This window comes from Lissotriton vulgaris, chromosome 5 (genome assembly GCF_964263255.1).
Source record: "Lissotriton vulgaris chromosome 5, aLisVul1.2, whole genome shotgun sequence".
NCBI lineage: Eukaryota > Metazoa > Chordata > Amphibia > Caudata > Salamandridae > Lissotriton > Lissotriton vulgaris.
The window spans coordinates 35478831-35492051 of NC_141693.1; the positions used below are offsets into that span (position 1 = coordinate 35478831).

The 13221-nt window shown below is 52.6% G+C and overlaps 1 protein-coding gene across 1 annotated transcript in view; it reads right to left on the reverse strand.

The window, feature by feature from the left end:
- DDR1 (discoidin domain receptor tyrosine kinase 1) overlaps positions 1–13221 on the reverse strand; it is a 286593-nt gene that overhangs the window by 151610 nt on the left and 121762 nt on the right. Inside the window, exon 2 of the mRNA XM_086920718.1 lies at positions 5158–5309. Within this exon, the coding sequence (XP_086776844.1) occupies positions 5158–5275 (118 nt within the window). The 5' untranslated portion in view covers positions 5276–5309. The remainder of the gene's footprint in view (positions 1–5157; positions 5310–13221) is intronic.

Genomic DNA, 13221 nt, shown 5'->3' on the forward strand with positions numbered 1-13221 from the left:
CTTTCACTCTCATCTCTCTTGCACTCCTAGCTCTCTTGCACTCCCATCGCTCTTGCACTCCTGGATCTCTGGCACTCACAGCTCTCTTGCACTGAAGGCTCTCTTGCACTCACGGCTCTCTTGCACTCACGGCTCTCTTGCACTCACGGCTCTCTTGCACTTGTGGCTCTCTTGCACTCATGGCTCTCTTGCACTCCCAGCACTCTTGAACTCCCGGCTCTCTTGCAATCCTGGCTGTCGCACTCCCAGCTCTGTTGCAATCCCAGCTCTTTTGCACTACCAGGTCTCTTGCACTCCCGGCTCTCTTGCACTCATGGCTCTCTTGCAATCCCGGCTCTCTTGCACTCCCGGCTCTTTTGCACTCCCGGCTCTCTTTCACTCTCAGCTCTCTTGGACTTCTGGCTCTTTGGATTCCACACTCTCCTGCACTCCCAACTCTCTTGCACACCTGGCTCTCTTGCAATCCCGGCTCTTGCACTCTTGGCTCTCTTGCACTCCCCACTCTCATTCACTCCCGGCTCTCTTGCACACCTGGCTCTCTTCTACTCCCAGCTCTCTTGCACTCCCAGCTCTCTTGCACTCCCGGCTTTCTTGCACCCCTGGCTCTCTTGTGCTCCCAGCTCTCTTTCACTCCCGGTTCTCTTGCACTCTTGGCTCTCTTGCACTCTACACTCTCATTCACTCCAGGCTCTCTTGCACACCTGGCTCTCTTCTATTCCCAGCTCTCTTGCACTCCCGGCTTTCTTGCACTCCCGGCTCTCTTGCACTCCCAGCTCTCTTGCACTCCCAGCTCTCTTTCACTCCTGGCTCTCTTTCACTCTCATCTCTCTTGCACTCCTAGCTCTCTTGCACTCCCATCGCTCTTGCACTCCTGGATCTCTGGCACTCACAGCTCTCTTGCACTGAAGGCTCTCTTGCACTCACGGCTCTCTTGCACTCACGGCTCTCTTGCACTTGTGGCTCTCTTGCACTCATGGCTCTCTTGCACTCCCAGCACTCTTGAACTCCCGGCTCTCTTGCAATCCTGGCTGTCGCACTCCTAGCTCTGTTGCAATCCCAGCTCTTTTGCACTAACAGGTCTCTTGCACTCCCGGCTCTCTTGCACTCAAGGCTCTCTTGCAATCCCGGCTCTCTTGCACTCCCGGCTCTCTTGCACTCCCGGCTCTCTTGCACTCCCGGCTCTCTTTCACTCTCGGCTCTCTTGCACTTCTGGCTCTTTGGATTCCACACTCTCCTGCACTCCCAACTCTCTTGCACACCTGGCTCTCTTGCAATCCCGGCTCTTGCACTCTTGTCTCTCTTGCACTCCCCACTCTCATTCACTCCCGGCTCTCTTGCACACCTGGCTCTCTTCTACTCCCAGCTCTCTTGCACTCCCGGCTTTCTTGCACCCCTGGCTCTCTTGTGCTCCCAGCTCTCTTTCACTCCTGGTTCTCTTGCACTCTTGGCTCTCTTGCACTCTACACTCTCATTCACTCCAGGCTCTCTTGCACACCTGGCTCTCTTCTATTCCCAGCTCTCTTGCACTCCCGGCTTTCTTGCACTCCCGGCTCTCTTGCACTCCCAGCTCTCTTTCACTCCTGGCTCTCTTTCACTCTCATCTCTCTTGCACTCTTAGCTCTCTTGCACTCCCATCGCTCTTGCACTCCCGGCTCTCTGGCACTCACGGCTCTCTTGCACTCACGGCTCTCTTGCACTCACGGCTCTCTTGCACTCACGGCTCTCTTGCACTCATGGCTGTCTTGCACTCATGGCTCTCATGCACTCCCAGCTCTCTTGCACACTGGGCTCTCTTGTACTCCTGCCTCTCTTGCACTCATGGCTCTCTTGCACTCCAGGCTCTCTTGCACTCATGGCTCTCTTGCACTCATGGCTCTCTTGCACTCATGGCTCTCTTGCACTCATGGCTCTCTTGCACTCATGGCTCTCTTACACTCCCGGCTCTCTTGCGCTCATGGCTCTCTTGCGCTCATGGCTCTCTTGCGCTCACGGCTCTCTTGCGCTCACGGCTCTCTTGCACTCCTGGCTCTCTTGCACTCATGGCTCTCTTGCACTCATGGCTCTCTTGCACTCATGGCTCTCTTGCACTCATGGCTCTCTGCACTCCTGGCTCTCTTACACTCCCGGCTCTCTTGCACTCCTGGCTCTCTTGCACTCATGCCCCTCTTGCACTCATGGCTCTCTTGCACTCATGGCTCTCTTGCGCTCCCGGCTCTCTTGCACTCCTGGCTCTCTTGCACTCATGGCTCTCTTGCACTCATGGCTCTCTTGCACTCATGGCTCTCTTGCACTCATGGCTCTCTTGCACTCATGGCTCTCTTGCACTCCCAGCTCTCTTGCACTCCTGGCTCTCTTGCACTCCTGGCTCTCTTGTACTCATGGCTCTCTTGCACTCATGGCTCTCTTGCACTCCCGGAGCTCTTGCACTCCCAGTGCTCTTGCACTCCCGGCTCTCTTGCACTACCAGCTTTCTTGTACTACTGGCTCTCTTGCACTTCCGGCTCTCTTGCACTCATGGCTCTCTTGCACTCATGGCTCTCTTGTACTCATGGCTCTCTTGCATTCCCGGCTCTCTTGCATTCCCGGCTCTCATCCACTCCTGGCTTTCTTCCACTCCTGGCTCTCTTGCACTCTCAGCTCTCTTGCACTCTTGGCTCTCTTGCACTCTCGGCTCTCTTGCACTCTCAGCTCTCTTGCACTCTCTGCCCTCTCTAGCACTCTGCCCTCTCTAGCACTCTGCCCTCTCTAGCACTCCGCGCACTTCTGCACTCCCAGCTCTCTTTCACTCTCGGCTCTATTGCACTCTCAGCTCTCTTGCACTCTCAGCTCTCTTGCACTCTCGGCTCTCTTGCACTCCCGGCTCTCTTGCTCAGTGAGCCTGGTGTGAGCCAGACACTGCAGAGTGGATGAGCAGACATACAACAAGAGGGGCCTTGTCCTTCCTGGAGCCGGTCCCAGTGTGTATCCTGGGGAAGGGATCACACTTACCTGGGCCCCTTTAGATGCACACATGGTCCTCCGAGATCTCACTTAATCCTCTTAGAAGCAACCAGACACCAGGAGCGGAGCTAATAACTTGTCGGAGGCGCGGCGCAGGATCCCAGGTATTCCTACACAGTATCCCATTGATAAAGGAGAGACAAAGGAGCTAATTTACAAAAGCAAAGGATGGGAGAGGGCAGCAAGGAATCAGCACCATCCGATCCTTGGCCTCTCTGCTGAGGTGGGTAGTGTGACAGGACAGGAGTTGCCACGAATCCAAGGCCAGACTACCAGGAGCTTTATTCTGATGTGCAAGCAGCAATGCCCTGCCACCGTGAGAGCACCAAGGGCCACTGAGTGAGGCCACTGAGTCATCGGGTGAGTACCAATGGTCACCGACAGAGGATCAAGGTTCACTGAACAAGGCCCTCGGGTCACTGAGTGAGACCCCGCATGCCAAGTACCAAGGTCACTGACCGAGCACTGAGGGTCACTGAGAGAGCAGCAAGGGTCACTGAGTGACACTGAGTGAGCATCAAGGGTCACTGAGAGACACTGAGTGAGCATCAAGGGTCACTGATTGAGCATCAAGGGTCACAGAGTGAGCATCAAGGGTCACTGAGTGAGCATCAAGGGTCACTGAGAGACACTGAGTGAGCATCAAGGGTCACAGAGTGAGCATCAAGGGTCACCAAACAAGTGCACAAGGACAGCGACTGGGCATCAAGCACCACTGAACAAGCCCCCAGGGTCATTGAGCAAGTCTACAGGGTGAGCATCAGGGGTCATGGTGCAAGCATCAAAGGTCACTGAGAGAGCCCAGAGGATCATTGCACGAGCATCAAGGGTCACCACATGAGTAGCAGAGGCCACTGAGGGAGCTTCAAGTGCCACCGAGGGAGCATCAAGGGCCACCAAGGAAGCATCAAGGCCCACCAAGGAAGCATCAAGGGCCACCAAGGGAGCATCAAGGGCCACCAAGGGAGCATCAAGGGACACCAAGGGAGCATCAAGGGACACCAAGGGAGCATCAAGGGACACCAAGGGAGCATCAAGGGCCACCAAGGGAGCATCAAGGGCCACCAAGGGAGCATCAAGGGACACCAAGGGAGCATCAAGGGACACCAAGGAAGCATCAAGGCCCACCAAGGAAGCATCAAGGGCCACCAAGGGAGCATCAAGGGCCACCAAGGGAGCATCAAGGGACACCAAGGGAGCATCATGGGACACCAAGGGAGCATCAAGGGACACCAAGGGAGCATCAAGGGACACCAAGGGAGCATCGATGGCCACGAAGGGAGCATCAAGGGCCACGAAGGGAGAATCAATGGCCACCAAGGGAACATCGATGGCCACCAAGGGAACATCAAGGGCCACCAAGGGAACATCAAGGGCCACCAAGGGAGCATCAATGGCCTCCAAGGGAGCATCAACGGCTTCCAAGGGAGCATCGATGGCCACCAAGGGAACATCAAGGGCCACCAACGGAGAATCAAGGGCCTCCAAGGGAGCTACAAGGGCCACCAAGGGAGCATCAAGGGCCACCAAGGGAGCATCAAGGGCCACCAAGGGAGCATCAAGGGACACCGAACGAGCACCAAGGCCCACAGCACAAACACTGAGGAACACTGCACCAAAGCAAGGGTCACCGAACGAGCAACCAGGATCCAGCCTTGTTCCTGCGTATCCATCATTGAACCTACGAGTGAGATCATGCCTGGTCCACTTCTGAGGGGCCCGCCCCCTCTTCCATACCTCCCCGGAGTAAGCTTGTGCAGGGGCCGCCTGCCTGTCAGGTTACCTCCCTCGGGCACCCCCAGCACCCTCATTATCCCGTCCAGACCCTGTGCTGCTCGCTTGGCGTCCACGCAGGGACAGGCCTTGGAGCTGTTGGCTTCAGTTTCAGACTGCAGAGCTACCTCACAGGTTACACAATCTTCTTGACAGCAGCGCTCTCTCCAGGTTGCAGTTTGAACAGGCTCGGCCATGAGACAGCAGAGATATCCCTCAGGTTACACAGACCTTGCAAGCTCATGCTTCAGTGATCGACCCCCAGGCGACTCATTGCACAGGCTCTTGCCACCTACAGCAGAGCTATCTCTCGGGTTACACAGAATGTAGACAGCAGCATTACCAGTCCCCCCTGCAAACCCCACCTCCACCCTCCAGACTTACACGGATCGAAGTGGGCGTCCGGCTCCACGCTGCGGCCCCCCACACAGACCAGGGTGGCCCCCCAGAGGAGGATCGTGGGGAGCATTCTCGGCCCTGTCTCCTTCCATCGTGACGTCATCTCCTCTTGCAGGTAGGGCAGGAGTCGTGCATACCTGAGGGGACAGAAAAGGCAGAAGAAATCAGAGGGTGTGTGGTGGGGCTGCACCGGGGTGTGAACAGGACATGAGATCAGTGGGTGTGTGGTGAGGTTACTGTGAGAAGTTGGCCTGGTATATGCTGTCCACTAGTTAAAGTGGGCACCTTGCACCAGTCCAAACGACCCTTAAGGTGATTAGGTTAAAGACAACCTTTACTGAAAGCTCTCCTAGTGGTAGCTGTGGAGAGCAGCCTTCAGGCTAAGTCTGGAAGGAATGTAAAGCAGCTTGTTTTATAAAATTTCAACCTCCTGAATGACCAAATGAAAGGAGAACCACACAAGTGCGAGCTCCGTACAACTCTATGGGAAAGTCGCGGTTGGAAAATTACAGTTTAGGACACATCTAGGAGGACTTCTAACAAACCCTTTGGAACATAGAAGCTTCTAAGGCAAGCACCCTTGTGAGTACTGAGGTACCCCCGTGTTACATATCCCAGAGGAGCCGGGTGCATAGGGGTCAAGTGGTGTTGGAAACCCTTGTCGTTTTCAATGGTGTGATGTAAAAGTGTGCTGCTGCCGGTAAGATGAAAAGTGTCCGGTGTGATCCAAGCCTGGATCTGAGGTGAGAAGAACCTGAAAGCAGAGGGGACAGAGTCTGGGTCACTTCAGGGTGACCAGGGGCTCGATAGGTACTTCAGGTGTGAAGATAGGATGCTTGACTCTGCAGCCATGGGGTCCAGGAGGCATTGACGATGACCAATGTCCGGAGATGAGCTGTCCCACAAAGGATGTCGAGTGCTGAGGGGTCGGTGTCCGTATTGAACACCAACAAGCCTTGGCAAAGGCAACCCATGGGAGCAGAGGAAACAGATTACGGTGAGGACCATCAGGGAGTCAGGGCACGTCTGGAGCAACCAGGGAAGCCCAATGGAAATCAAAGTGACCCTCAGCAGGACCCACAGGCCAACGGACCAGTGATCGCAAAGGGACCTCAGCGGGAATCACAAAGCACCAGCCCACAGAGCACTCGTGGAGTAGAGGTCGGAGATCTTGGGTGGAAATACGGCTCGGGGTCGGGACTACACGTAGTCCAAAGAACAGCCTCAGGGATCACTAAGAAGCATATGCTGCTGCAAAAGCACACGGTGCACAGGGGTTCGGGTTGCACGGTCCCCACGAGAGATACTGGTCTTAGGATTGCTGAGATAGCAGATCGACCTCAGGGACCCTTGGGAACCCACCTCCTGTGTCGCAGAAAGCTTTGGAGTCCTCAGGAGCTCGGGAGATGCAAACCAGTCAGATGCATTTAGGTGCCTGCTGCTGCAGGGGAGTAACTCCTTTACTCCAAGGGAGATTCTTCTTTCATCCAGCGAACTGTAGACCGTCAAAGTAGTAGGTTTCTGTAGCAGAGTTTCGTCCAGGTAAAATCCAAAGTCCTGTAGTCAGGTTTCCTACTTTATACCCAAGGAAGAGGTGGCACAAACTCTCGGGACTCACCTATGAGAGGGTCAGGACAGAGGGGTGGCTACACTCATGTCCATTGTCCAGTTTCTCACCAGAGAAGGAGAAAATGGCTCCTGCAGCTGGTTTGAGCTGGATTATGCACAGGGACACCAAATGTGCCCCCAGTGCAGACTTTCTGGCACTCTAAGAGTGCACCCACCCAGCCCCTACACACTAAAGCCTGTCTGGGAGGTGGTCACACCTCCCTGTGACCGGAAACCTATTGTCAGGCCTTCCTCTGCTTGAGCTTGGCCCAGCAGCAGAAGAGCAGAATTGTGTCTGTGGTTGGCACCGTCCATTTTGTGATGCCTAGGTCGAGAAAGCTGGTACCCGATGTACCGGTGTCTCACATAAGTCCCTCTATAGGAGGGTGGAATCACCAGTTGCTGGTGGGGAGGTATGGTTCCAAAGTGTTTGACACCAAACACAACATGTTTCTAAGCAGCCGTTTTAAAGTTAGCATTTACCGCGAGGTTATAATGCACTTAAATAGATATGGGTGCCTGCATCACAGACAACCCCGGAAAATAGGGTCCGAAGGTAGTAGAGGGGCTCTGCTCATGAATGGGCACCCTCTCACCCAAAACCCAGCACCCTGCCTTCAGGATTGATAAGGCCTGCCATAGGAGTGACTGATAGGTTTATATGTTTCTTTTTATGTTTATAGGTTTATTCTAACTACAATTACTGATCTCCTTAATACGTCGTTACTTGAACAAACCGTACCCAGCGAATGGAAGCATGCGATGATTCATCCACTCTTAAAGAAAGCTGGCGCAGACCCCAACCTGCCAGCTAACTTCCGCCCAATATCATTGCTACCCACCTTTGCTAAGTTATTAGAGAAGCATGTTCATCGTTGCCTTACAGATTTCATCACCACTCATGATCTGTTACCATCTCACCAGTCGGGATTTCGTGCAGGTTTTTCCACTGAGTCATTGCTAGGGGTCACCGAAAACATCCGTCGCATGGTGGATAAGGGCGAAACAGTAGCACTTGTGCTACTCGACCTCAGTGCGGCATTCGACACCGTGTCGCATGCGGTCCTCGCCCAGACTCTCCACTCCCTAGGCATTCGCGGGGCAGCTCTTAATTGGATCAGATCACTATTAGAAAATCGAACGTTTCAGGTATTTTCGCAAACTGCCTGTTCTGATACAAGGACATTTAAACACGGAGTACCTCAGGGCTCCATTCTTAGGCCGTTGCTTTTTAATGTTTATATGAGTCCCCTGTCCAAGATCGTGGAAGACACTGGGCTCTTAATGTTTTCTTACGCTGATGACTCTCAGCTGCTTTTTTCGCTATCAGCAGCAGACGCTGACAATTCATCCTCCCTACAACTCGGACTTAGTAAAATCGCCGGTTGGATGCAGAAAAACTTCCTAAAACTTAACGGCGAGAAAACCGAGTTAGTCGTGCTGGGTAAAAATAAAGATCTTTGGGGACCCCAACACTGGCCATCTGAAATGGGTACCCCCCCAACCCCTGTCGCGCATGCCCGCAACCTGGGAGTCATTATTGACGACTCACTCAGTCTACACCAGCAAGCAGTAAAAACTTCATCTACCTGCTTCGCCATATTGAAATGGCTCAAAAAGATCTGCTGGATGTTACCTGAAAACACCAAGAAAACAGTTGTCAACGCCCTGATCACATCAAGATTAGATTATGGCAATGCTCTGTACCTGGGGGCAAATAAAGCTACTGTCCGCAGGTTACAGTCAGTACAGAATGCAGCAGCCAGACTACTCTGGAAAATTCCCATCACTACTCCAACTACCAAATACATTAGGAAACTACACTGGTTAAAAATTGAAAATCGGGTCAAATTTAAATCCCTATGTTTCATGCACAGGATTTCCACCAATACCGCCCCAAAATACCTACAAAGCCTGATGCGCCCCTACCGTCCCTCCAGATCTCTTCGGTCCTCTACGGCAAATAATTTTGAAATCCCAAAGATCAAGTTGTCACGCATGGGTGGCAGGTCCTTTTCTTTTCTAGGACCCACACTTTGGAATTCAATGCCACACACATTGCGGTCTGAACCAAGCTACATCAAATTCAGGAAAGCCCTAAAAACATGGCTATTCAACATCTAATTCCTGCTACCGCATTGACACTGGGATCTGTTGCGCCGGGAAACCCTTTGTTGGGTAGCTGTGCGCCATATAAATTCAAACAAATAAATAAATTAAATAAATAAATATGTGCAGTGATATAGGGGAGATATAGTGAATCTATATCTGAGTAAGGGGTGCATGCACCACCTTACCCAGGCTGCTGTAGCAGACCTGTGGTGCCATTTTGAATGGCCTTTCAAGGGTGGCATAATACATGCTGCAGCCCCTGGGAGGCCTCTGGGGTGCCTATGCCCTTGGTACCTAAGGTAACATATACTAGGGAATGATAAGGGTACCCCAGAATCCAATCTGAGTGTACCTAAAGTACATGCAATCAATTTAGAGGAGAAGCGGATAGACTGGGGTCCTGAATAGCAGGATCCCAGTCAGACTAAGTCGAAAACAGTGATACATCAGCAAAAAGTGTAAATGTAAATGTAAATGTAAATGTATTGGCATTTATATAGCGCACTACTTACCCGTAGGGTCCCAAGGCGCTTCGACCGCTGCGAAACCCTTCCTGGCTTCCCTGAGAGATGGTCCCTTAATGGGTATCTCCAGGGTGAGACCAGGCATCCCCGGTAGTCTGGTGGGGCCGTTAGTGAAGATGAGGCAAGCTAATGCCCAGAGTTGCCGAGTGTGATCGCTGATCAGAGTGGGCACCGAGGCGAGAGAATTATCGAGTCCGCTGACCCTGGTCCAGAAACCTGCCGCGCCGGGAATCGAACCCTGGTCCCGGGCCGTCCTCTGCTCTCGGGTCTGCCGCCTCTAACCAGTGAGCCACACTACTTCACCTGGGTGTAACCATAAGAAGCAGATCCTACTCTCCTACAGTTACATCTTGGTGTAAACAAAACATACATTCAGGTATGCAGGGGTTGCACTTGAGTGCAAACAAAACAGGAGATCAGTAGGTATGTGGAGAGGTCACACCAGTGTGCAAACAGCACAGAAGATCCGTAGGTATCTGGGGGTTACAATTGGGAGTAAAAAACACAGTAGATCAGGAGGGGTGGAAGGCGGTTCAGCTGGGTGCAAGTAGTACAAGACATGTCGGTATGTAGTGGGAGTATATCTTGGTGTAAATAGTACACAATATCAACAGCTGTGTGAGATGGTCACCCCCGGTGTAAACACTACATGACACTGGTAGGTATGCGGGGAGTTACACCTGGGTGTAAACGAATCAGAAATCGGTGAGTGTGGGAGTGGTTAGCCCAGGACATAAATGGTGCAGGGGATCATAAGGTGTTTGGGTTACACTAGCAGTAAACGGCACCTAGGCATACACAGCACGGAAGACCACTGAATTTGGTAGTTGTGCCTGGTATTAAAGAGCACAACAGATTAGGGATTGTAAATGTGGTAGTACCAGAGAACTGAGTGTGGGAGGATTACACCTGATAGAAAACAACACAGAAGATTAGGAAGTGTGTGTGTGGTAGTACCAGAGAGCTGGATGTGGGAGGATTACACCAAGTAGTACTCAGTACAGAAGATTAAGGAATGTGTGTGTGGTAATACCAGAGAGCTGGATGTGGGAGGATTACTCAATCTAATCTCCCACATCAATTCCATTGCAAAGTCTGCTCGATACCAACTGCGCCATCTTTGGGGATTCGTCGCTTCTTCCCGGAGCATGACCTTAAAACCCTGGTGCAATCGCTGGTCCTCTCCAGACTGGACTACTGCAATTCTCTTCTTACTGGCCTCCCCAAATCCCACTTGTCCACTCTTAGATCGGTTTTCCATTCAGCAGCTCGTTTCATTTATGGGGCCAAAAGAAGCGACCGCATCACACCGATGTTATCCACCCTCCGCTGGTTTCCTATCGAGGCTAGAGCTATCTACAAGACTGCTTGTATCACCCACAAAGCCTTGCACTCCTCCTCTCCCCGCTACCTGGCGAATAAACGGAAACTCTCTGGAGGCTCTAGACCCTCTCGTAATGCGGAAATTCTACTGCTTGAACCTCCCACTTTCAAGAAGGAAAGATCGATGGCCCAATCCTTTTCAGGCAGCGCAGTGAGAATCTGGAACTCACTTCCGCCTCAGCTCCGGACCACCGCCTCCTCCCAGGCCTTCAAAACTGACCTCAAAGTTCTCCTCCTCCAAAGACACCTCCAAACTTAATTGACGCCCTCTCTAGTATCTGAAGGAAGACCTCCCATTACTGACAATTCTATTCTCCAAGACGATGGAAGTGCCTTCCCAGTGTGTTCTTGTGGTTGGAGTGTTTGCCATTTATTGTAGTATTATCCTTCTACCTGTGTTTGGTTCTCTTTTGTAACTTGCACACGTCACTTTTCTCTGGTAACACTCTGTTTGCTCCTCTCACATTTTGTTTGCTTTTGATACTTGCACAAGTGCCACCTTTGCCTACGTTATGTCAGTTCTTGTGCCTGAGTGTCTGGCAGATATTGTAGTATTTTACCTCTAATTGTGCTTTGTTTTCTCTTGTAACCTGCACACTTGTCACTCTTTCCTCCTGTGATGCACCGTTTGCTCCTCTTGTATTTTGTTTGCTCACAATTGTCACTTTTACCTCATGTAACTTATCGTCTGCTTGTGTAATTTGTTCACTTGTAATTTTCTGTTCCTATTGTGAAGCCTCTGACGCCTTCGGGTAAAGTCCGCGCTATATAAAAACGCATAAATAAAAATAAAATAATAAATACTACGGATGCCCCCCCCCCCCTCCCCCCCTGACTCAGAGCCTTCCATGGCACATCGTCACCCCGCCCCCCTCCGACTTCATTCCTTCGCACTGACTGCAGCGACCCCCTCAGTGACCCTGATCGGGGGCGGGGGGGGGGGGGGGGGGCAGGGGGGGGATTATGGGGCTCTGACTCTTACATCCTGCCGGGCAGGAGCCTGGCACCGCTGCCTCAGAGCACACGGTGCGTCAGCGGGAGGGGGGGAGCGGTGCCAATCAAAACACCCCCAGAGGAAAACCACCTGCAAGAGCGGGGCGTGGAGTGGGAAGGGAAGGGGGGGGGGCTGAAAGGGCCGGGCTTACATTACCAGGGGTTTATTTATTTATTTATTTATTTATTTATGCAATTTTATATCGCGCGGACTTTACCCGAAGGTGTCAGAGCGCTTCACAATAGGAACAGAAAAGATACAAACTGAGAACGTTACACGAGCAACAGATTGCAGAGGCATTCGTTATGTTACATACGGTAAAGTGATAATTGTGAGCAACCAAGAATACATGAGGTAGTAAAAATTGTGAGAAACCAAAAATACATGAGGTAGACAAGGTAATTGTGACACTTGTGAGCAAACAAAATACATGAGGTAGTAAAAATGTGGGCTACCAAAAATACATGAGGTAGTAAAAAGTGCTCAGGAGGGGAAAGTGACAAGTGTGCAGGCTACAAGAGAAAATAGAGTATAATTTGCGGTATAATACTGCAGTATATGTTACACACTCAAGCACAAGAACAAACGATTACGTAGGCAAAAGTGGCACTTGTGCAAGTATCAAAGGTAAAAAACCTGTGAGAGGAAGCAAACCGTGTGTTACAGGGGCAAAGTGGTGAGTGCAAGTTGCAAGAGGGTACCAAACACAAGTACATGGATAATACTGCAATAAAAGGCAAACACTCTAACCGCAAGAACACACTGGGAAGGCACTTCCATGGACATGAGAAGTAGAAAATATCAGTAGTGGGAGATCTTCCTACAGACAAAAGAGAGTTACTTTTGGAGGTGTCTCTGGGGGCCCTCCCTCGCGCCCTGTGCCAGAGGGGCCCCGTGAGCTCAGGAGCCCTCCCTCGCGCCCTGTGCCAGAGGGGCCCGTGAGCTCAGGGGCCCACCCCTCGTGCACAGTGCCAGAGGGGCCCGTGAGCTGGCCCCCTCGTGCACAGTGCCAGAGGGGCCCGTGAGCTCAGGGGGAGGGGGGGAGCGGTGCCAATCAAAACACCCCCAGAGGAAAACCACCTGCAAGAGCGGGGCGTGGAGTGGGAAGGGAAGGGGGGGGGGGGGGGGCTGAAAGGGCCGGGCTTACATTACCAGGGGTCGTGGCTTAGCAGCAACAACACTGGCCCCTCGCACCCAGTGCCAGAGGGGGCCCCATGAGCTCAGGGGCCCTCCCTCGAGTCCTGTGCCAGAGGGGGCCCGTGAGCTCAGGGGCCCTGCCTCGCGCCCTGTGCCAGAGGGGCCCCGTGAGCTCAGGGTCCCTCCCTCGCACCCAGTGCCAGAGGGGCCCGTGAGCTCAGGGGCCCTCCCTCGCGCCCTGTGCCAGAGGGGCCCCTGTGAGCTCAGGGGCCCTCCCTCGCGTCCTGTGCC